The sequence below is a fragment of the Bombina bombina genome, chromosome 5, assembly GCF_027579735.1.
Source record: "Bombina bombina isolate aBomBom1 chromosome 5, aBomBom1.pri, whole genome shotgun sequence".
NCBI lineage: Eukaryota > Metazoa > Chordata > Amphibia > Anura > Bombinatoridae > Bombina > Bombina bombina.
In genome coordinates this window covers 141,208,449-141,233,669 of record NC_069503.1, presented here as the reverse complement: position 1 = coordinate 141,233,669, position 25,221 = coordinate 141,208,449, and the positions used below count along the sequence as shown (strand labels likewise).

At 37.5% G+C, this 25,221-nt stretch overlaps 1 protein-coding gene across 1 annotated transcript in view; it reads right to left on the bottom strand.

Annotated features, from left to right (window-relative positions):
• Positions 1–25,221, bottom strand: part of MYL3 (myosin light chain 3) — a 108,895-nt gene that overhangs the window by 5,620 nt on the left and 78,054 nt on the right. Inside the window, exons 3-5 of the mRNA XM_053713726.1 lie at positions 19,274–19,423; positions 17,281–17,454; positions 16,995–17,072 (exon numbers count right to left, since the gene is read on the bottom strand). Coding sequence (XP_053569701.1) covers positions 16,995–17,072; positions 17,281–17,454; positions 19,274–19,423 — 402 coding nt within the window. The remainder of the gene's footprint in view (positions 1–16,994; positions 17,073–17,280; positions 17,455–19,273; positions 19,424–25,221) is intronic.

The window sequence follows — 25,221 nt, the reverse complement described above, 5'->3', positions numbered from 1 at the left end:
CCAGTCGGGCACAAGTGGTCCTCCAGAGGGTCCGAAGTCTTCATCCTATCTGGGCAGAAGAGGACCTCCAGACCGGCAGAAGTCTTCATCCAGGCGGCATCTTCTATCTTCATCCTTCCGGAGCGGAGCGGGTCCATCTTCAAGACATCCGATGCGGAGCATCCTCTTCATCCGACGGCCGACGACTGAATGACTGGTCCTTTAAGTAACGTCATCCAAGATGGCATCCCTTGAATTCCAATTGGCTGATAGAATCCTAGCAGCCAATCGAAATTAAGGTAGGAAAAATCATATTGGCTGATCCAATCAGCCAATAGGATTGAGCTTGCATTCTCGTAATCTAGCCGATAGTTATTGCAGTTTATATTAACATTTTTGTGGGCAATGTTCTCCACTTCAGCCACACTCCTAGGTCTGGCAATAGACATGGAGGTGTTGTAGGTATTTTACTTTTCTCTCATTGCACCTTTCAACAAATACAGCCCTTCTCTTCCCTCACATTTTCTTTATTTGAAGCACACATGATTCATTTATTCTCTCCCCTGCCTATAGGTGTTGCAGTCATATACCGCACCCCTGGCTCCTCAACTCAATTTTTAGATTACTTTGCTGCCTGACTTCCTTATTTCATTTCCTCAGACACCCCTGCACTCATTTTTGGTGACTTCAACATCCCTCTTGACAATCCCACTGCCTTCTCTGCAAAACAACTTCTGCAACTCACTTCCTCTTTCGGACTGTCACAATGGACTGACTCTCCCACTTACAAAGATGGTCACTGCCTCGATCTGATTTCAGCTATCAAATTTCACAAACTCCCCTTTTCCTCGTTCTGACCATCATCTCCTCACTTGCAACATCACATTCCTCCCTATAACTCCCCTCCCTCTACCCCTCACACTAAACTTCACAGAAGCACTAAGTCATTAGATCAGCAACAGCTAGCTAGCTCTCTCGAACCTCTCCTCTCTTCCATCCCCTCCTTTTCCTGCCCTTACCAATCTATTTGCTACTATAACTCCACCCTTACATTGGTCATTGACAATCTGGCCCCATTTACCATAGCTCAGAAACCATGCTCTCATCCTCAGCCCTGGCATACTACTCTCAGCTGACTTTCTTCACTACAAATTCATCTTGAACTCCTACTATTCTGCCCTTAATCTTTATAAGCAACAATACTTCTCTACTCTCATCTCTACTCTATTATTATATTATATTATTTTTCCCCCTTCCTCCAAAATCTCCACCCCCGAATTTTCTATAACTGTTTGATGATTCCATCATTACCCCTACCCCACATGCCCGATGTCTTGGGGTCACACTTGACTCAGATCTGCTTTCACTCCTCACATTTAGTGACACAACTAAGATTTGAATCCACTCTCTCATCCTTTTCCACCTTGAACATTGCAACTCCGTCCTCTCTGGTCTCCCTAGATGCCGCCTAGCTCCTTTACAATCCATAATGAAGGCCTCTGCCAGGATCATCTTCCTTACATGTCACTCTTCATCTGCTGCACCTCTTTGCCAATTCCTTCACTGGCTTCCTCTTGCCTCAAGTATTAAACACAAAATCCTCACTCTGACATACAAAGCCCTCAACTGCACTGCTCCCCCCTACATTTCAGACCTTGTCTCCAGATACTGTCCCTCCTATCCCCTTTGCTCTGCTCACAAGCTCCTACTCCTCTCTTGTTAATTCTTCACATTCCCATTTAAAGGACTTCTCCAGACTGACTCCCATCTTGTGGAATTTCCTGCCACAAGACTCTCCCCTAGTTTCAAGCGCTCCCTAAAGACTCTACTATTCAGGGATGCATACAACCTACACTAACCTTTCCTAACTTCATTGCTTTCCCCTTGGACCTATTAGAATATAAGCCTATGAGAGCAGCTGTTTGTAGATTGCCTTCATAAGAGTCGACTACTATAGTGCAACTCTCGGCAGGGATCTCTACCCATTTGATCGCTGTAACTGTTATCTTGTATACCGCCTTTGCTTATAGCACTGCAGAATCTGTGGATACCTGATGATAATAATAATAATTTGTTTCTTCAAGCTATCTCCCCAGTAAAAACACTCTTAAGTTCAACAAATCATATTACTCTCTTGCTGGCTAAATAATCTAGATTTTATTAAAGGCAATATATTAATATTTTACTAAAACTTTTAGATCCTGATGATCCAACATGAAGAGAAATCTTGAAAAATGTTGGGGATCTTTTTTAGCATTATATTGGAATGCACATGTTTCTCCTTAAAACCCTACATAAATGAGAAAAACAGCTCTTAAGCTAAAAATTGTCTTTCTAAAATGATTTGAGGGACCACGCAATACAGACTAGACTTCTTATATAACCTTGCCATAGTGGAGATCTTTAGATAACCCGTCCCTTAGAGATTGGAAAGGTTCATGAAGTACAAGCTAGAATTGGATCCAGAGTCCAACTGGAAGAGTGAGAATGCCTAATTTGCTAGGGAATAAAAATTAGGTTTCCAAACAGGGTCGTCAAGATCATCCCCGATGCAAAATCTACTCTTAGTTCATAAAAGCTTGTTGGTATAGACCAGACGTATTCTGTTCTGAGGGACCCTCCAAATCCCAATAAGGATTAGAATAAACCTTTGCTAATCCCCATAGCAAAGGGTTTGTTTACCCAATTTACGTATTTTAAGGTTAATTAAGGTCCAAGTGCTTGAAAAGTGGTACATAGTTTATCTGAATGACTCCTAAATTATCTTTTGCAGGAATAAGGAACATCTGCCTTTGTATATGAAGATGCAATAATACTCTCAAAAACCAAAGGAGCTGTAGCAAAATATGAAGCCTCCTTTGTCTCCATAATATTAATAATCATAATCTGTGCATACCCCTGAATTCCATTTAGAAGAAAAAGCACACTTTAATATTAACCATTGGGATGTGTTTGTTTTTTAATTAGTTCAGTATTTATTTAAACACTCAACTAATCTAATATCCCATCCTATTAACAATTACACAATGTATTGTGTCTAGTGTATATTTTTGCTTACACCCTTTGATTTCTTGGTCGTTAAGGACCAGTTTTTGTAGGATGTACCTAGGATGTCCGTGGTCCTTAAGGGGTTAAAGGGACAGTCAATTCAAACATTTTTTTTTTAAAAAGATAGATAATCCCTTTATTACTCATTCCCCAGTTTTGCATAACCAACATTGTTATATTAATATACTTTTTACTTCTGTGATTAGCTTAGCAGCAGACCACTTGATCCCTCAGATAGCCCATAAAAACACAATAAGAGTACAGCACCTTCCTGTGTAAGTGCACGCTGTATCCAGGATGCTGCAAAGTCCTCCAATAATAGAAACAACAAAATTCAGCAGATAGCCCACCTGACCTTTCTCTAGGCTTACCCACCCTGACTAAAGTGTCCAAATCCAGATCCTCCAAACTGCAAATCCAAACTCTTGATTCCTACTTTACTAAAAAACCCATCATTTTTCTTTCATGATTCAGATAGAGAATACAATTTTTTTTCAATTTTAATTTTTTATTATTCAGCATATAAATTTCCAACAATTTGATTACGCCCGTGCAAGGCAACAAAAAGAAAAGAAGATAAAAGAAATGAACATCGACTTAGCTTTTTTGCAGCTTTGCTTATCTTCAATAAACAACTTAAAGGGACAGTCTAGTATAAATTAAACTTTCATTATTCAGATAGGACTTTTAATTTTAATCAACTTTCCAATTTACTTTTATCATCAAATTTGCTTTTTTCTCTTGGTATTCTTAGTTTAAACTAAACCTAGGCAGATGCATATGTTAATTTCTAAGCCTTTGAGGGCTGCCTCTTATCACAGGCTTTTAAAATCTCTTTTCAACACAAAGAGACAGAAAGTACACGTGGGCCATATAGATAACACTGTGTTCAGGCACAGGGGATTATTTAAGAGTTAGCACAATACAATGCTAAATTTAAGACAATAGATTATAAACAGTCACAGTCATGTGATCAGGGGGCTGGAAGAAGTTTCCTAGATACAAGGTAATCACAGAGGTAAAAAGTATATTAATATAACTGTGTTGGTTATGCAAAACTGGGGAATGGGTAATAAAGGGATTATCTATCTTTTAAAACAATAACAATTCTATGGTAGACTGTCCCTTTAAGTTATACATAGGAAAATTAACAATTGTTAACAGGGTGATACTACAGAAATACATACATAAAAATCAATAATAATGTGATCAGCCCCTTAGCCCATCCAACTTAAGCATACTGTACTCCTGCACACAGTTGTCAATTTTATACTGCTGACTTCTTTTTATCCCCTCTAATACCCTCGAATCATGAGCAAAAAAAAAAAACCCAACAAAGTGGCGAGGGAGTCTACCATACCTCTCGTAATACTAGATCATATAATCAATTTCGGTTAATGTGAAGATTTTAATAAATAAAGACCACTTCGTAAAAAACATTTTAATGTCCTCTTCATCATTCATGCTGGTATCTATCTGTTCTAATATGCACTGTTTTTTAAGGCAGTTTTTAACCTCATTAACCGAAGGGGTTGCTGACGTTTTCCATTTTTAAAAATTAAGTATCTAGCTGCTATAATTACCATATTGATTAATTTATGTTGGGAATTTAGCTTCTCCCTATCTTTCTTTAGAAATACCATATAACTCAAGGATAGATCCAGAGGGCAGATCTTGACGGTGTTTTTTAGCCAATATTCCACTTTCCTCCAGAATTGACCTATTCTAAGACAGCTCCATATCATGTCTACCAAGTCAGCACCATATTTTGAACATTTTGGGCATTTAATAAATTCTGTGTTCCCACATTTAAGACCTTTCTCTGGAGTGAAGTATATCCTATACAGAAGTTTAACCTGTGTTTCCCTCCAGGTGGCAGAAAGTGTAGTCTGAGCTATTCTTGTAATAGAACCTTGTACCAATTGAGCGTCAATATTGCTCTCTGATATTAAGTTATTCTAGTCTGCCGAGAGTTTCTCAAGATTTGAAGTGCCCCCGAGGGAGACAAGAAGGTGGTAACATGGGGAGATAGACATCAGTCCATTTCCTACCAATGTTAACCACCCCTCCAATCCTCCCCAAGACCAAGGGGAGTTTGTATCCTTCAAGAGTTCCACTACAAAATGTCTGGCTTGGAGGTTAGCGAAGAATTCCTTGTTTGGAAGATCAAATTTGTGCCTAAGTGATTCATAAGCTTTTACCACATAATTCTCTCTATCAATGAACTGAATGACCCTTACCAATCCTACGTTATGCCATCTTTGAAATACTGCTGATTCTATTCCCGCCGGGAATTTAGGGTTACCTAGGAATAGAGCAAACTTTGATACATTACAGTCCAGAGATAGCACCTTACCCATTTTCCACCAGCTCTGAATAGGGATATAGATAGTTTTGAATGCCTTCATCCCCTGGGGTATTAGTTTCGGTTTACAGTGTGTTAGAGCTGCCGGTAAGAATGGGTAGAAGATATTGTTCTCTAATTCATTGTTTGTGACGTAGTCTTTAATAAAAAAACCAGTCTGCCACTATACATGCTAAGAAAGCATAATTGTACATCCGCACATCAGGAAGTGCAAATCCCCCCTGATTCCGAGGTAATTGTAACTTAGAAAGAGCAATTCTAGGTTTTTTATTCTGCCAAATCAATCTTCTCAAAAGAATATTCAGCAACCTAATGTCTTTCGCTTTAAGTAGAATGGGAAGATTCTGCAAGATATATAACAACTTCAGAAGTAAGACCATTTTAAACACCGCTATCCTACCTGATATAGATATTGGAAGACTTTGCCAGTTTGATAGACTCTGTTTAATCTCTGCCAGAATTGGGGGAATATTTAACTCATACAACTTCTCTATATTAGATGGTATTAGGATCCCCAGATATTTAAATGCATCCGACACTATCTTGAAAGGAGTATCAAGAGGTGAGTTTTTATTTCTCTTTAACCAAAGAATTTCCGATTTTGAAGTATTAACTCTCTAGCCTGAAAAGGATCCAAATTGTTTAATGATTGATAATAACTTTGGCAAATTATCTTTAATGTTTGATAAATAGAGCAGAATATCGTCTGCATATAATGCAATTTTGAGCTCCTTTTTCGTAACCTTAATACCTTCTAACTGATGTCTAACCATGATTTCTAGGGGTTCTATTGATAAATCAAAGAGCAGGGGAGATAGAGGACATCCCTGTCGTGTTCCCCTCTCCAGAGTAATCTCTGGGGAAAGGGTACCATTGACCAAGAGTTTAGTGTGAGGTTTATTATATAAATTTGTTACACAATGACAAAAATTACCTTCAACCAAATTTGGTTAGAGTCTCGGTTATGTGATCGTGATGTACCGAATCAAATGCTTTTTCTGCATCAATTGAAATAACCGCATAGTCAGAGATGTCCTGCCCCTCCCCGCCCCCCACACTTTCCTGAGAAAAATAATCTACAATCAGCAAGATCTCTCTAATATTTGCTGATGAGTTCCGTCCATGCAGAAATCCTGCTTGATCCCTGTGTATAATAGTCGGTAGAATCTGTTGTAATCTATATGCTAGGATGGAAGTTAAGATCTTATAATCTATATTCAGGAGAGCTATGGGTCTATAAGATTCTTTTATGCTAAGGTCTTTCCCTTGTTTGGGGATTAGTATTGTGTTTGATGCCGAGAAAGAGGGGGGGATTGGGAGCCCATCTATATATATTGCATTAAATAACCTACACAGACTTGGAACTATTGCTGGCGCGAGGATTTTGTAAAATTCGTTAGGCAACGAGTCAGGACCGAGAGCTTTCTCAAGTGCAAGTTTATTTATAACTCGCTCAATTTCAAGCTCACCGATAGGGGCGTTTATAGTCTCTATCTCGTCTGCCCTAAGAGTTGGAATTGTCAATTGTCTCCAAAATTGAGCCGATTGGGTTTTATCTGAGACTTTCAGAGAGTATATCTCTTGATAATAAGCTGAAAACAGGTCTGCAATATTTTCTGAACTTGTTATTGTTTTCCCCTCCTGTTGAAGTGATTCAATCACCACTGACCCTTTGGCTCCTTTAACTAGTTTTGCCAAAAGCTTTCCTGATTTGTTTCTAAATCTATAAAATTTTGCTTGTGATTTTAGTTCTCTTTGTGTGGCCTGATATGTTAGATAGGTGTCTCTTTCATTTTTAACCTTTATATATTTTAACCAATTTACCTTTGTTTTTACTGAGAGGTAATGGTTATAAGCATTGGTCAATGCATTGGTCACTTCTTTCTCTCTAGTTTTAATTTTTTTTCTGTATCTTAGATACATAGGATATTATTTCGCCCCTTAGAACAGCTTTTGCAGCCTCCCAAAATATCATGGGATGCTTACAATATTCTGCATTATGCTCCGCGTATTCTTTAAATTTTAAATTGAGTCAGTTTTTGAACTTTACGTCCTTTGCTAGAAAAATAGGGAAAAAAAAACGAGCTTGGTTAAATCTTCTGTCCGATTCCTGGACTTGGAGAATAATAGGAGCATGATCCGAAAGAGAGATGGGTAATATATCTGACTTCACCTTTGAATTTAGGAGCTTGTCGTCCGTAAGGAATAGGTCAATCCTGGAGAATGATTTGTGGGCCCTAGACATACATGTAAAATTTCTTGCATCAGTATTTTGCAGTCTCCAGATGTCTTTTACTGCCAGATTCTGTGTAATTTTTTTGATAATCTTAGATTCCAAATTGTCCCTTTTGCTTTTCAGTTGCTTAGAGCCTAACCTCATTCTATCTAGCGGGTATTGTGGGGCCATGTTAAAAAAGAATACAATTTTAAACAACTTTCCAATTTACTTATATTATTTAATTTGCTTTCTTCTCTTGTTATCCTTTGCTGAAAGGTTTATATAGGTAAGCTCAGGAGCAGCAAAGAATCTAGGTTCTAGCTGCTGATTGGTCGCTGCATATATCTACTGATTGTCATTGGCTCACCCAAATTAGGTAATAGAAGTTAATCAAAAAGTTGTTTAAAATTGTATTCTCTGCCTAAATCATAAAAGAACATTTTTGGGTTTCATGTCCCTTTAAGTATTATCATGCATGCGATAAACAGACTATTTAAATGAAAAATAATAAAAAATTAAATAGACTAAGCAATTTATAATTACAATAGAATGTCCTTTAAGAAATACATTTTCTAAAATAGAACTATGGTACTCCTAACATTATTTATTTATAATGTACAAAATCTTTTGATACTTTTCCTACTTATATTAATAGTCACACATGCAAAAAGGACGCAGACTATATGTTCCATATAAAAAAAGAGATTTTTCTCTGCCACGTGTATTCACCAAACAGTAAGGTAAATATATAATTATGTTGTTATATAAAAACCATCAATTATGAAAAGCAACCTCTCATTTCTGTAGCAGTCACAAAAATGTTTTTTGTTCAAATAAATTGAGTATAATTTATGTAGAAACCAAGGATTTTGGAGAACAAACTTCATCAGAGAATTGTTGCCTGTCAAGTTTCATCCAGAATTTTTCATGCAGTTTTCAAAATGTATTACACTTATAAAAAATATCATAAATCAGTTCCGACCGCATGTATAAAATGTTACATTTTTAAAAAATGGAGATTTATAAAAGGGAGAAGTGTATATAAATACATATATAGACACAAACACACACATATACATACACAAATACACACATACTCATGCATTGCTACTGAATTTGGTGGCACTATACAAATAAATGATTATAATAATACACACACACATACACACACACATATAGACACAAACACACACACACATACACACAAATACACACACACACAGACACACATATGCATACACACACACACACACACACAAAGATAATGTCACTAACATTTTAAACTCACAGACTATTTTGTTAAACAAATGCTAAGAATAACTTTCTTGGTACATATTGCTTTTCCTATCATTTTCATTGCAACATTTTGCATAATTCTATTAAAAAGAAAATGTGGAAACTTACCGCTAGATTTAGAGTTCTGCGGCCAAAGGGGTGCGTTAGCTACGCATGCTTTTTTCCCCCGCACCTTTTAAATACCGCTGGTATTTAGAGTTCACAGAAGGGCTGCGTTAGGCTCCAAAAAGGGAGCGTAGAGCATATTTACCGCCACTGCAACTCTAAATACCAGCGGTGCTTACGGACGCGGCCAGCTTCAAAAACGTGCTCGTGCATGATTCCCCCATAGGAAACAATGGGGCCGTTTGAGCTGAAAAAAAACCTAACACCTGCAAAAAAGCAGCGTTCAGCTCCTAACGCAGCCCCATTGTTTCCTATGGGGAAACACTTCCTATGTCTGCACCTAACACCCTAACATGTACCCCGAGTCTACACACCCCTAGCCTTACACTTATTAACCCTTAATCTGCCGCCCCCGCTATTGCTGACCCCTGCATATTTTTTTAAACCCCTAATCTGCCGCTCCGTACACCGCCGCCACCTACGTTATCCCTATGTACCCCTAATCTGCTGCCCCTAACACCGCCGACCCCTATATTATATTTATTAACCCCTAATATGCCGCCCCCAAAGTCGCCGCCACCTACCTACACTTATTAACCCCTAATCTGCCGACCGGACCTCACCGCTACTATAATAAAGTTATTAACCCCTAATCCGCCTCACTCCCGTCTCAATAACCCTATAATAAATAGTATTAACCCCTAATCTGCCCTCCCTAACATCGCTGACACCTAACTTCAAGTATTAACCCCTAATCTGCCGACTGGACCTCACCGCTACTCTATTAAATTTATTAACCCCTAAAGCTAAGTCTAACCCTAACACTAACACCCCCCGTTAAATATAATTTTTATCTAACGAAATAAATTAACTCTTATTAAATAAATTATTCCTATTTAAAGCTAAATACTTACCTGTAAAATAAACCCTAATATAGCTACAATATAAATTATAATTATATTGTAGCTATTTTAGAAATTATATTTATTTCACAGGCAACTTTGTGTTTATTTTAACCAGTTACAATAGCTATTAAATAGTTAATAACTATTTAATAGCTACCTAGTTAAAATAATGACCAAATTACCTGTAAAATAAATCCTAACCTAAGTTACAATTAAACCTAACACTACACTATCAATACATTAATTAAATAAAATACCTACAATTATCTACAATTAAACCTAACACTACACTATCAATAAATTAATTACCTACAAATACCTACAATTAAATACAATTAAATAAACTAACTAAAGTACAAAAAATAAAAAAAGAACTAAGTTACAAAAAATAAAAAAAATATTTACAAACATAATAAAAATATTACAACAATTTTAAGCTAATTACACCTACTCTAAGCCCCCTAATAAAATAACAAAGCCCCCCAAAATAAAAAATGCCCTACCCTATTCTAAAATACAAATAGAAAAGCTCTTTTACCTTACCAGCCCTTAAAAGGGCCTTTTGCGGGGCATGCCCCAAAGAATTCTGCTCTTTTGCCTGTAAAAAAAACATACAATACCCCCCCAACATTACAACCCACCACCCACATACCCCTAATCTAACCCAAACCCCCCTTAAATAAACACTAAGCCCCTGAAGATCTCCCTACCTTATCTTCACCACGCCGGGTATCACCGATCCGTCCAGAGGAGGCTCTGAAGTCTTCATCCAAGCCCAAGCGGGGGCTGAAGAGATCCATCATCTGGCTGAAGAGGTCCATCATCGGGCTGAAGAGGTCCATCATCGGGCTGAAGAGGTCAATCATCGGGCTGAAGAGATCCATCATCTGGCTGAAGAGATCCATCATCCGGCTGAAGAGGTCCATCATCGGGCTGAAGAGGTCCATCATCGGGCTGAAGAGATCCATCATCCGGCTGAAGTCTTTTATCAAGCGGCATCTTCAATCTTCTTTCTTCCGGATCCATCTTCATCCCGCCGACACGGAACATCCATCCTGGTCGACAACTTCCCGACGAATGACGGTTCCTTTAAATGACGTCATCCAAGATGGTGTCCCTCGAATTCCGATTGGCTGATAGAAGATCGCCCTACCTTATCTTCACCATGCCGAGTATCACCGATCCGTCCAGAGGAGGCTCCGAAGTCTTCATCCAAGCCCAAGTGGGGGCTGAAGAGGTCCATCATCGGGCTGAAGAGATCCATCATCCGGCAGAAGAGGTCCATCATCGGGCTGAAGTCTTCTTTCAAGCGGCATCTTCAATCTTCTTTCTTCCGGATCCATCTTCATCCCGCCGACATGGAACATCCATCCTGGCCGTCGACTTCCCGACGAATGACGGTTCCATTAAATGACGTCATCCAAGATGGCGTCCCTCGAATTCCGATTGGCTGATAGGATCAGCCAATCGGATTGAACTTGAATCCTATCAGCCAATCGGAATTCGAGGGACGCCATCTTGGATGACGTCATTTAAAGGAACCGTCATTCGTCGGGAAGTCGTCGGCCAGGATGAATGTTCCGCGTCGGCGGGATGAAGATGGATCCGGAAGAAAGAAGATTGAAGATGCCGCTTGAAAGAAGACTTCAGCCCGATGATGGACCTCTTCTGCTGGATGATGGATCTCTTCAGCCCGATGATGGACCTCTTCAGCCCCCACTTGGGCTTGGATGAAGACTTCGGAGCCTCCTCTGGACGGATCGGTGATACCCGGCATGGTGAAGATAAGGTAGGGAGATCTTCAGGGGCTTAGTGTTAGGTTTATTTAAGGGGGGTTTGGGTTAGATTAGTGGTATGTGGGTGGTGGGTTGTAATGTTGGGGGGGGTATTGTATGTTTATTTTACAGGCAAAAGAGCAGAATTCTTTGGGGCATGCCCCGCAAAAGGCCCTTTTAAGGGCTGGTAAGGTAAATGAGCTTTTCTATTTGTATTTTAGAATAGGGTAGGGCATTTTTTTATTTTGGGGGGCTTTGTTATTTTATTAGGGGGCTTAGAGTAGGTGTAATTAGCTTAAAATTGTTGTAATATTTTTCTAATGTTTGTAAAAAAAAAATCATTTTTTGTAACTTAGTTTTGTACTTTAGTTAGTTTATTTAATTGTATTTATTTGTAGGTATTTGTATGTAATTAATTTATTGATAGTGTAGTGTTAGGTTTAATTGTAGATAATTGTAGGTATTTTATTTAATTATTTTATTGATAGTGTAGTGTTAGCTTTAATTGTAACTTAGGCTAGGATTTATTTTACAGGTAATTTTGTAATTATTTTAACTAGGTAGCTATTAAATAGTTATTAACTATTTAATAGCTATTGTACCTAATAATAAATACAAAGTTGCCTGTAAAATAAATATAAATCCTAAAATAGCTACAATATAATTATAAGTTATATTGTAGCGATTATAGGGTTTATTTTACAGGTAAGTATTTAGCTTTAAATAGGAATAATTTATTTAATAAGAGTTAATTTATTTCGTTAGATTTAAATTATATTTAACTTAGGGGGATGTCAGTGTTAGTGTTAGACTTAGCTTTAGGGGTTAATACATTTAATAGAGTAGCGGTGAGGTCCGGTCGGCAGATTAGGGGTTAATACTTGAAGTTAGGTGTTGGTGATGTTAGGGAGGGCAGATTAGGGGCTAATACTATTTATTATAGGGTTATTGAGGCGGGAGTGAGACGGATTAGGGGTTAATAACTTTATTATAGTAGCGGTGAGGTCCAGTCGGCAGATTAGGGCTTAATAACTGTAGGTAGGTGGCGGTGACGTTGGGGGCGGCAGATTAGGGGTTCATAAATATAATATAGGGGTCGGCGGTGTTAGGGGCAGCAGATTAGGGGTACATAGGGATAACGTAGGTTGCGGCGGTGTGCGGTCGGCAGATTAGGGGTTAAAAAAATTAATAGAGTGGTGGCGATGTGGGGGGCCTCGGTTTAGGGGTACATAGGTAGTTTATGGGTGTTAGTGTACTTTAGAGCACAGTAGTTAAGAGCTTTATGAACCGGCGTTAGCCCAGAAAACTCTTAACTCCTGGCTTTTTGCTGCAGCTCGAGTTTTGTCGTTAGATTTCTAACGCTCCCTTCAGCCAAGACTCTAAATACCAGCGTTAGAAATATCCCATTGAAAAGATAGGATACGCAATTGACGTAAGGGGATCTGCGGTATAGAAAAGTCGAAGCTGCAAAGTGAGCGTTAGACCCTTTCCTGACTGACTCAAAATACCAGGGGGGCCAAAACCAGTGTTAGGAGCCCCTAACGCTGGTTTTGACGGCTAACGCAGAACTCTAAATCTAGCGGTTACATTTTAATAAACTTTTTTTTTTTAATGTATAAAATATATGTTCTATGTGATTCTAGTATTTATCCCTTTAGAAGTGGTATTTTGGTAGTGTGAACAAGCAGTTAAGTAGCTGAAAATATTTAAAATAATTTTTATGCAATATTCATAATTAACAAACGGCTAGATTAGGAGTTTTGCGGTACAGCTATACTGCTGAAAAATTGGTCATTGCGCATGGAATGGCTAGTAACGCATAAACTAAGTTTAAACTATAAATTAACCTAACATAATTATTCAAATAAAATTAAAAAAAACTACCAATTAAAAAAATCTAAATTACAAATTTAAAAAAACCTAATACTACAAAAAAAATTTAAAAAATCTAAAGATACAAAAAATAATAAACACTAAATTACAAAAAATAGTAAACGAAATTATCAAAAATAAAAACAATTACACCTATTCTAATAGCCCGGTAAAAATAAAAAAGCCCCACCAATATATAATCACCTCCTAACCTACAATCAACTACCAATAGACCTTAAAAGGGCCTTTTGTAGGGCATTGTCCTAAGTTAAACAGCTCTTTTACCTAGAAAAAAATACAAAGTCCCTCCAACAGTAAAACCCACCACCCATCCAACCCCCTGAAGTAAAAACCTAAGTCTAAAAACATCCTAAACTACCCATTGACCCTAAAGGGGCATTTGTATGGGCATTCCCCTTAAAAGGGCATTCAGCTCTTTTACACTGCTCAACAAACCCTAATCTAAAAAACAAACAACCTAAAAAATTAAATAGATAGAAGACGTCCCCAAGATGGATGAAGGTGACACAGCCTGGATGAAGACTTCTCGCCGCCTGGATGAAGATGGATGTCCGGACTTCAGGAACTGTGAGTAGATTTTATGGGGTTAGGGTTAGTTTTTTTTTTGAGGGGGTGGGGTTTTTTTTAGATTAGGGATGGGCACTTTTAAGGGTAATGCCCATACATATCCCCCTTTAGGGATTGGCAATGTGTATTTTAGGATTTATTAGAGTTAGTTTTTTTTTTATTTTGGAGGGTTGGTTGGGTGGGGGGATTTACTTTTAGGGGGGGACTTTTTTAAGGTAAAAGAGCTGTTTAGCTTTGGGCAATGCCCTACAAAAGGCCCTTTTAAGGGCTATTGGTAGTTTATTGTAGGTTAGGTGGTGTTTTTTGGAGGGATTTTTATTTTTATAGGGCTATTAGATTAGGTTAATTGTTTTTATTTTTGATAATTGTGTTTATTATTTTCTTTAATCTTAGAGTTTTTTATTTTTCGTAATTTAGTGTTTATTATTTTTGGTAATGTTAGATTTTTTAATTTTTAGTTTAGGTTTTTAATTGGTAGTTTTTTTTATTTTATTAGAATAGTTATGTTAGGTTAATTTGTAGTTTAAACTTAGTTTTTTCTATTTCACAGGTAAGTTTTTTTTTTTTTTTAAAGATAGTTATATTGTAATTTTAATTTAAAGTTAGGGGGTTGTTAGGTTTAGGGGTTAATAGTTTAATTTAGTGATTTGGGATGAGGTAGGGGCCCGCGGTTTAGGGGTTAATAGGTTTAGTTTAGTAGTTACAATGTGGGGGCTGGAAGTTTAGGGGTTAATACTTTATTATAGTGTTGGCAATCTGGGGGGGCGGCGGTTTAGGGGTTAATAACTTTTATTAGTGTTGGCAATGTAGTTTAGTGGCGGAATAGGGGTTAATAACTTTTATTAGTGTCAGCGATGTTGGGGTGGCGGATTAGGGGTATTTAGACTAGGGGTTTATGTTAGGGTGTTAGATTTAAATGTAACTTTCTTTCCCCCATAGACATCAAATGGGGTTGCATTATGGCAATCTCCAAACCGCGATTGCAGGTGTTAGTTTTTTTCTAACACTCTCTCCCCATTGATGTCTATGGGGGAAAGCGTGCATGAGCACGGAAACTCAGCCCTTGGCTTTTGTGCGGTATGAAGCTTAACGTACCATAACGCACAGCACAAGGAGGTTTTTCAGTAACTCGTAATGGCAGCACTATGGAAAGTGCGATACCGCACAATTTTTGGTGTTATTTTTGCACCCTGTTTAGCGCAAAACTCGTAATCTAGGTGAACGTGTTTAACTGTATATTTAGGGGCCCATTTATAAAGACCGCTGCTCCATAACCTGTCCGTCTGCTCTGAGCAAGCAGACAGACATCGCCGCAATTCAACCCAATCGAGTACGATCAGGTTTATTGACACCCCCTGCTGGCGGCCTATTGGCTGCGAATCTGCAGGGGATGGCATTGCACCAGCAGTTCACAAGAGCTGCTAGTGCAATGCTGAATACGGAGAGCGTATTGCTCTCCGCATTCAGCGAGGTCTGTCGGACCTGATCCACACTATCGGATCAGGTCCGACAGATCTTTGTTAAATAGGGGCCTTACTGTGAATATTTCACATTCTTATTTATTTATTTTCATATTTTACGTGTTCTTCACATAGGAGAATATGTTCTAAGTATTTTCAAATACATATTCCTATATATATATATATATATATATATATATATATATATATATAAATAAATATATATTTTACCAAAAAGCCATAAGAAATATAAAGAAATATGTGTTTAAGAATGAATAGAGCATTTTCTGCTATGTGAAGAACATTGGAATGTGAAATATTAAAGAGACAGGAAACCCCAAAATTGTATTTCATGATTTGGATAGAACATACAATTTTAAACAACTTTCCAATTTACTTCTATTATCAAATTTTCTTCATTCTCTTGTTATCCTTTGCTGAAGAAACAGCATTGCACTACTAGCAGCTAAACACATCTAGTTAGCCAATCACAACAGAAAATTTTTGCAGGCACCAATCATCAGCTAGCTCCCATTAGTGTAGGATATGTGTGTATTCTTTTCCAACAAGCGATACCAAAAGAACACAGCACATTTAAAAATAGAAGTGAATTTCAAAGTGTCTTAAAATAACATATTCTATCTAAATCAAGCAAGTTTAATTTTGACTTTGCTATCCCTTTATTTCATGTCAGGTTAGCGCACTTGAGAAAATGCTATTGGGTTTGCTGACTTTTTGAGTGTAAGTTTTTTTTAAAAGAATACATAAAATCTATGGAATAATACATTAAAGGGATACTAAACTCACATTTTTTCTTTCATGATTCAGATAGAGCATGCAATTTTAAGCAACTTTCTAATTTACTCCTTTTGTCAATATTGTCTTCGTTCTCTTGCTATCTTTATTTGAAAAAGCAGAAATCTAAGCTTAGAAGCCTGCCCATTTTTGGTTCAGCTTTTTTTTAACTTTCAACATATTTTACGTGCAGTAACTGATGCACGCAAAAAGCAGAAGTTGAACGCAGTTAGCACAAAAGTGGGAGGGATAAATAGCACTCTACTTATGATCTAGCATTAAAACGGCACACTGCAGAATTGTCAAGGTTACATCTTTCCATATTTGGCATTAACAGATAAGACATAAGCAAAACAATGACGTTAATATTAACACAATTACTGTGGCTCGCCTTGTTGTCTGAAGACCCAATCCTAGATTTGCTCCTTCTACGCAAGGGATGGGTGGAGTTTGAATATTGAAAAATAAATTGCAGTAAGCTTCCAATTTGTTTTTTAAAAAAATTAGATTGGGCTTTTATGTTATTCTGTAACAAGACAACATAAGTGTCTTGTAAAGACAATACAATCTTATTAAATCAAGCCTTACCTTCATAATTGATACAGCCATTTGTATCTTCCTGTCCAGACATTAACTTGTCAACTTCGTCTTCTGTCATCCTTTCACCTACACATTATACATACATTCTTTATAAATAGGAAAATATAAATTTTATATATATGAGACTTAAAACATATAAAGATTGTGCTAAGAAATATGACAATATGAAGGAGAAGACACATCAAGGACGTAATACGGAGCTTCAATTCACTGCACAATAAATCCAATCAAACTAAATCTTTGTCTTGCAGTACAATGTGCTATTGTGTTTTACCTAGCGTAGCCAAGACATGACGAAGTTCAGCCCCCATAACAGTTCCATTTCCTTCTTTATCAAAGACACGGAGACCTTCAACAAAGTCTTCATAGGTGCCCTTTTCCTTGGACTTAGATACATGTTGGAGCATTGGCAAGAAAGTATCAAAATCCATCAACTTTGTATTTAATTCTGTGTAACAAAAAGACATTGCAATAGGACATTAAAAACATTTCCAGTTTCCTATTAGAAACATCAAGAAAAGAAAGTATAATGGAAAGAGAATGACTAGTCCTAAAGCCTGTGTACATGGGCCATTTTTTATAGTGCAGTGGTCCCACCCACCCAGCCACACCCCCATCATGGCCAACCTGCCCGACCACACCCGGCCATACCGGCTCCCGCTCAGACATGCCCCCGCCACGCCCCCTCCCATCCACCCTCTCTGCTCTCTGATCCTCACGCTTCCTTACAGCCAGGCCGGGTTTGTTTGTCTCGCTCTGCAGTCTCTACTCCGCATGATAGCTTCAGACAAACATACCTGGCCTTTTATTCTATAGGATAAGGTATATAAAGTTCTAATAATGTGTTTTAAAATTCTATTACTGCATTACTCAATTCATAAAACTATGTGTTTAACCCCTGAAAAGGGATTCAATTCATCTCCAGAGCAGCAAGGCATTACTTAGAGCTAACGTTATTGTTGGTAATGCACATATGTTTCTCGAAACCAGCTCATTGGCTGTGGGACCGGCTGCCAATGACAAGAGGTTTGTAGCCACCAATCACCATCTAGGTACCAGTTCTGCATTGTTGCTTCTGACCCTATCTAGGTATACTCTTTAACAAAAAATTTCAAGAGAACAAAGTCAATTAGATCATAAAAGTAACTTGGAAAATATCTTAAAATGGAATGATTGATCTAAATCATGTGCATTTAAAGCTTTCTGTTCTTTTAATGCCTCTAATGTAGGTGTAATTGCTAATTTTATGGATGGACTGAAATGGTCAGATCTTATATAAAAAGTCACTGTTTCAAAATTGTTTATAAGCAGGGAGGTAAGCTTAGGAGCATGCACTCAGTTTTGCAAGAATGTTATCCATTTGCAAGAGCACGAGATGGCAGCACTATTTTCTGTGATGTAGTGCTACAAACACCTACCTAGATCTCTTTAACAAAGAGTACCATGGAACAAAAGCAAATTTGATAACAGAAGTAAATTGGAAATATTTTTTAAATTGTATGCTTTGGCCTCTATTTAACAAGGTCTGTCGGACCTGATCCAACACTGCGGATCAGGTCCGCCAGACCTCCCTGAATACGGAGAGCAATACGCTCTTCATATTTAGCATTGCACCAGAAGCTCACAAGAGCTGCTGGTGCAACGCTGCCCCTGTAGACTCGCGGCCAATGGGCCGCCTGCAGGAGGGTGTCAATCAACCTGATCGTACTTGATCGGGTTGATTTCCGGCGATGTCTGTCCATCTGCATAGAGTAGGCGGACAGGTTATGGAGCAGCGGCCTTTGTGACCGCTGCTTCATAACTGCTGTTTCTGGCGAGCCTGCAGGCTCGCCAAAAACACGGGGCATCAAGCTCCTTTCAGAGCTTGATAGATAGGCCCCAATGTCTGAACTATAAAAATACTTTTTTATGTTTCATATCCCTTGACGGGGAGCATCTAAAACATGGTTATCTATAGTTGGGGAGGGGGCAACCATGACATAATTTAAATTTTAAAAATGTTAACTGAGTATATTCAAAAATTATATATTTTTAGATTCAAACAGATATATATATGTAGTGTATTGCATTGTGACTCATGACAGTGCAGTATAGAACAAAGTAAGTATTATTATAAATATGAATATCCAGGTAACATAACTATAAGTGTAAAAATACATTTTCTCTGCTCTCTTTTATTCTTATATTGCTATTAATATAACATTTCTTTGATTGTATTTGTTTACAACATTACATTTGTGACAAAACAATATTACAAGCGTACCGACCTTCAGGCTTGGGGCGGCCAAGGACTTTTAAAACTTCAGCATTAGTTGGATTTTGTCCCAAAGCTCTCATGACATCTCCACATTGTCCATAGGTGATTTTCATTTCACTTTTAGGGGTCCGATCAAAGAGAGAAAAAGCTTCCTTAAATTCTGCCAAAGAAAAGAAATTTGGATTCAATGCTTTTTGACTATTTTTGAAAATGGTAATACTTTCTGGTTATTATTGTAAATCCTAACAAATATTTATGTTGGGTTAACTTTACACATAAAGATTATCCACAAGGTTTTTATTATTAAATATATTTCCTGGAATCATAGTACAAATGCCTCTGTGGTTAACCAACAGCAATGTTAGCTGACAGCAAAATTATTTTTGATTTCAGTCTCTGCATGATGAGTGGTCTTGGAAATGCTGCAGAGGAATCAATGTAACACGACAGCTCAAATAAAAGGCTTGTAAAAAAAAACACCTGTTGTCCAAACATTACAATACATTTGTAGAAGAATGCAAGTGGATTATACTGGCAAATCCGCAACATTTGCTGCAACTAAAATGTCATTGCTGACATTAAATAGGTACTTATCTCATAAGTTTAGAAAAAAACCTAGGAGCTGCAATAAACATACAAAATAAACATTTTAAAATATTGATTTGCTATCCAGGGACACATCCCTTGATAATCGCCTGAAAGGGAAGTATACCCTAAATTTTCTCCCCTTTAATTTGCTCCAAATAATCAATTTTACCTGCTAGATTGTATTACATTGTTTATAAATACTCCCTATACTGTATATACATTTAGTGTTAGGATAGTATTAGTCAAGATTTAGATAGTAATGAGTTAAAGGAACAGTCTGTCGTATTCCAAAAAAGCCTAACACTTGCAATAAAGCAGCGTAAAGCTCCGTAACGCAGCCATTGATTCCTATGGGGAAACAAAAGTTATGTTTACACCTAACACCCTAACATAAACCCCTGAGTCTAAACACCCCTAATCTGCCGCCTCCGACATCGCCGACACCTAAATTATACTTATTAACCCTTAATCTGCCACCCCCAACATCGCCGCCATCTACATTATACTTATTAACCCTTAATCTGCTGCCTCCAATGTCGCCGCCACCTACATACACTTATTAACCCCTAATATGCCGTCCCCAATGTCGCCGCCACCTACATTACAGTTATAAACCCCTAATCTGCCGCCCCTAACATCGCCACCACCTACCTACACATATTAACCCCTAATCTTCTGCCCCAACCTTCGCCGCCACTATACTAAAGTTATTAACCCCTAACGCTAAGTCTAACCCTAACCCTAACGTAACCCTAACCCTAACACCACTAACTAGAATATAATTAAAATAAATCTAAATAAAAATTACTATCATTAACTAAATTATTCCTATTTAAAACTAAATACTTACCTATAAAATAAACCCTAAGCTAGCTACAATATAACTAATAGTTACATTGTAGCTAGCTTAGGTTTTATTTTTATTTCACAGCTAAGTTTGTATTTATTTTAACTAGGTAGACTAGTTAGTAAATAGTTATTAACTATTTACTAACTACCTAGTTAAAATAAATACTAATTTACCTGTAAAATAAAACCTAACCTGTCTTACACTAACACCTAACCTTACACTACAATTAAATAAATTACATGAATTAAATACAATTAACTAAATTACAAAAACAAACAAACATTAAATTACACGAAATAAAAAAGAAATAATCAAATATTTAAACTAATTACACCTAATCTAATAGCCCTATCAACATAAAAAGCCCCCCAAAATAAAAAAAAAAACCTAGACTAAACTAAACTGCCAATAGCCCTTAAAAGGGCCTTTTGCGGGGCATTGCCCCAAAGAAATCAGCTCTTTTACCTGTAAGAAAAATACAAACAACCCCCTTCTTGCCGCTTGGATGAAGACTTCTGCCGCTTCATTGAGGATGGATGTCTGGTCTTCAATAACTGTAAGTGGATCTTCCGGGGTTAGTGTTTTTTTAAGGGTTTATTGGGTGGGTTTTATTTTTAGATTAGGGTTTGGGCTGAAAAAGAGTTAAATTCCCTTTTAACGGCAATGCCCATTCAAATGCCCTTTTCAGAGCAATGGGGAACTTAGGTTTTTTGGATAGGATTTTATTTGGAGGGTTTGGTTGTGTGGGTGGTGGGTTTTACTGTTGGGGGGTTGTTTGTTTGTTTTTTTTTTTTGCAGGTAAAAGAGCTGATTTCTTTGGGGCAATGCCCCAAAAATTCCTTTTTAAGGGCTATTGGTAGTTTAGTTTAGGCTAGGGTTTTTTTTATTTTGGGGTGGCTTTTTTATTTTGATAGGGCTATTAGATTAGGTGTAATTAGTTTAAATATTTGATAATTTCTTTTTTATTTTGTGTAATTTAGTGTTTGTTTTTTTGTAATTTAGTTAATTTTTTTAATTAATGTAATTTATTTAATTGTAGTGTGAGGTTAGGTGTTAGTGTATGACAGGTTAGGTTTTATTTTACAGGTAAGTTTGTATTTATTTTAACTAGGTAGTTATTAAATAGTTAATAACTATTTACTAACTAGTCTACCTAGTTAAAATAAATACAAACTTAGCTGTGAAATAAAAATAAAACCTAAGAGAGCTACAATGTAACTATTAGTTATATTGTAGCTAGCTTAGGGTTTATTTCACAGGTAAGTATTTAGTTTTAAATAGGAATTATTTAGTTATCAATTGTAATAATTTTTATTTAAATTTATTTTAATTATATTAAAGTTAGGGGTGTTAGGGTTAAACTTAGGGTTAGATTTAGGGTTAATAACTTTAGTATAGTGGCGGCAATTTTGGGGGCAGCAGATTAGGGGTTAATAACAGTAATGCAGGTTGCAGCAATGTTAGGGACAGCAGATTACGGGTTAATAATAATAATAATAATAATATTTAACTAGTGTTTGCGATGCAGGAGTACGGCGGTTTAGGGGTTAATATGTTTATTATAGTGGCGGCAATGTCGGGAGCCGCAGATTAGGGGTTAATAATTTTATTTTATTATTTGCGATGCGGGAGGGCCTCGGTTTAGGGGTTAATAAGTAATTTATTTAGCACTTTAATAGTGTACTTTTTAGCACTTTAGTTATGAGTTTTATGCTACAGATTTGTAGCGCAAAACTCAGAACTACTGACTTTCAGTTTACGGTACGGATCTTGCAGTTATGGGCTGTACCGCTAACTTTTTGGCCGGACAGGCAAACCCGTAATACCGGCGCTATGGAAGTCCCATTGAAAAAGGACTTTTTGAAAGCTGCGGCAGTTACGTTGTGTTACGGCCAAAAAAGTGTGCAGTACAGAAATACCTGCAAGACTCGTAATACCAGCGGTAGTGAAAAAGAGCCATAACGCTGCTTTTTCACTCATAAGGCAAAACTCGGAATCTAGTCCATTGTAATGTATGAGTGTTTGTTTCACATAAAGAACACTTCATAGCAACATAAACATTTCTCAAGATAAAATTTGTTCTTCTAAATATTATTTAAGGGCTTCACCATACTGCAAGTCATCTTAGAATATCTCACATGAGCAGCAAGGTTTTGAATATCAGGCGCTAAGTATTTGGCTTTGGTTTAAAGACAGAGATAATATAAAGAAGTGTGTGTGTGTGTGTACAGAAAGTGATACAATAAAGAGATATGATTTTCCTCCAAGCGCAACCCATTTTAATGGCTTGGTGTTTCAAAGAACAAAACTAGCTATTTTATATACAAAAAAACAACTAAAAGAAGCAATTTATTATACATGTTATACTCTGCCGCTGGTACAACAAGTTATTGGAAACACATTAAGGGAATAAATACATTTTTAGTACATTGTCCCTTTAAAGATACAGTGCACCCAAGCAGCTGATAAGAGGTTATTGTATTCAAAGATGTTGCAGGGAAACCTTTTCAAATGGGCTCTTTATCTTTATATTAAAACTGCAGCATTTAAGTGATTTAAATAAAAAAAAAGCAGTATTTTGCACATGCTCAGTAGGAGCTGCTGCCTCATAAAGTGTGCAAATAAATAGACTGTTTTAAGTGTCCCTTTAAGAAAAAAAAAGACAATGGGGGCCCGGAGGTCTAAAGTTATCCTCCCAGACAAGATAATGTACAAAGTCTTATCATTTCTCCTTCAGATATTGTTAGAAATGAAAGTTTAGTTTAAGAGATGTTTACCTCACTATGCAGTGATAGAATTCTACATTACAATAAAAGATGTAAAAAATCCCAAAGATTCTGCATCATTTCACTCCATGCCCAATTCTAAAAGTTTGCTGGGTCAGATGTGGTTTTCAATGTCAATATGTGCTGGGGCTGCCCTCAGGGAATTCCATAAAAAAGGGGCTGTCCCTGCGAGTTGCTAGCTGTCTCCCATAAAAAGTAATAGAGTTGCTGGAAAGGGGAACTGTACTGGGGAGAGCAAAGTTAGCAGGAAGCAGGGAGTGCACTTTCAAAATGAACTACTGCAGCCAATACAGATCAGATTTGTCTGCTTTAGTGTAAAGTTTCTTACAATTGCCTCTATTTTCATATAAATGCAAGTTTCTTTTCTATTCTATTTATTAATAAGGGCTAGATTACGAGTGGAGCGCTATTTTAATGTGTGGCTGTTAAGTGCTCCTGTGAGCTTGTGGTTTCACTTTGCGCTTATTATTATTATCATTATTATCATTTATTTTTATAGCGCCGCCAAATTCTGTAGCGCTGGGTTCAATGATAGGGATATGCAATGACAAGGATTTGTGATAAAATACAAAACATAACAAAATTAAACAAATCTAGTACAGGAGGAAGAGGGCCCTGCTCCGGAGAGCTCACAGTCTACAGGTTTAGGGTGCAGAGACATAAGGTTGGGGTAGCTTGTCACATCGGTTGTAGTTGCAGCAGTGAGTCAGGCAGTTCATGTATAAGTTTGGTTAGGAAGAGAGATGGAGGAGAGATGGTAAGCCTCTCTGAATAGGTGGGTTTTAAACGAGCGTCTGAAGCTATACAAGGTTGGAGACAGTCTTATGGAGCGGGGTAGAGAGTTCCAGAGGAGACGGGAGTAGGACATAGAGATAACAGGAGTGGAGAAACGTAGGTAGGGGTTAAAGTGGGGGGATGTGGGGTAATAGAAAACTTAGCTCTGCATGTGATAACCATGTACAAACGTGTATAGGAAACCACAATAATGTTTCCATTTTTCATTTAATTAGGTCTTAAGGTATAATATATAATTATGTCTAAAAATGTGATAGTCCTCCTGTAACGGTACCAACCGGATACCAAGGGTTAACACCAGGGAACAAAGTCCTGCATAGGGAATCAGCAATTCACAACCCAGACAGTTTTCAGGTTTTAAACAGAATAACACTTTATTTGAAGGCAGCATACAGATTTATACAGGTTTTTGACCCCCCCCCCCCCCAGATGGGGGTTGAAAGAATGTTGTACATTAGATAAAAGGGAGAAGCGCCCTTGACATGATACAATAGGATTATATTACTTAAACACTTCAACCACAGGACACTCTTGACTCTCCTTATCACTTAGGCGTTTCTCTCTGGGGGTGATCAAACAATAGAATGCTAAGCATTAATTAGATTGTAGCTGGAGCCAGCCACTTGTGGTTAGAAAATAAAGTTAACACTTTCAGTCCTGACCGAAGGGTCTGTCACAGACAACCTTTCTTACATTATAGTCCAGAAGTGGCTAGGTTTGCCACAATGCTCCCCCAGAACCAAGCCGGCATACACAGTCTGATCCCAACGGATCGGCTTGGGGATGTCCGGGGCAACAACTTTCGGCTCAAGTAAGCTACGGGGTGTTCTCCGCCATCTGCTCCAACTTGGCTCAGTACTGCCCCCACCCCAAACATGGAAGCGTCTCTTCCCGGAGGGACTGGGCTTGGGTAGTCACAGGGTTAACATTAGCGGGATC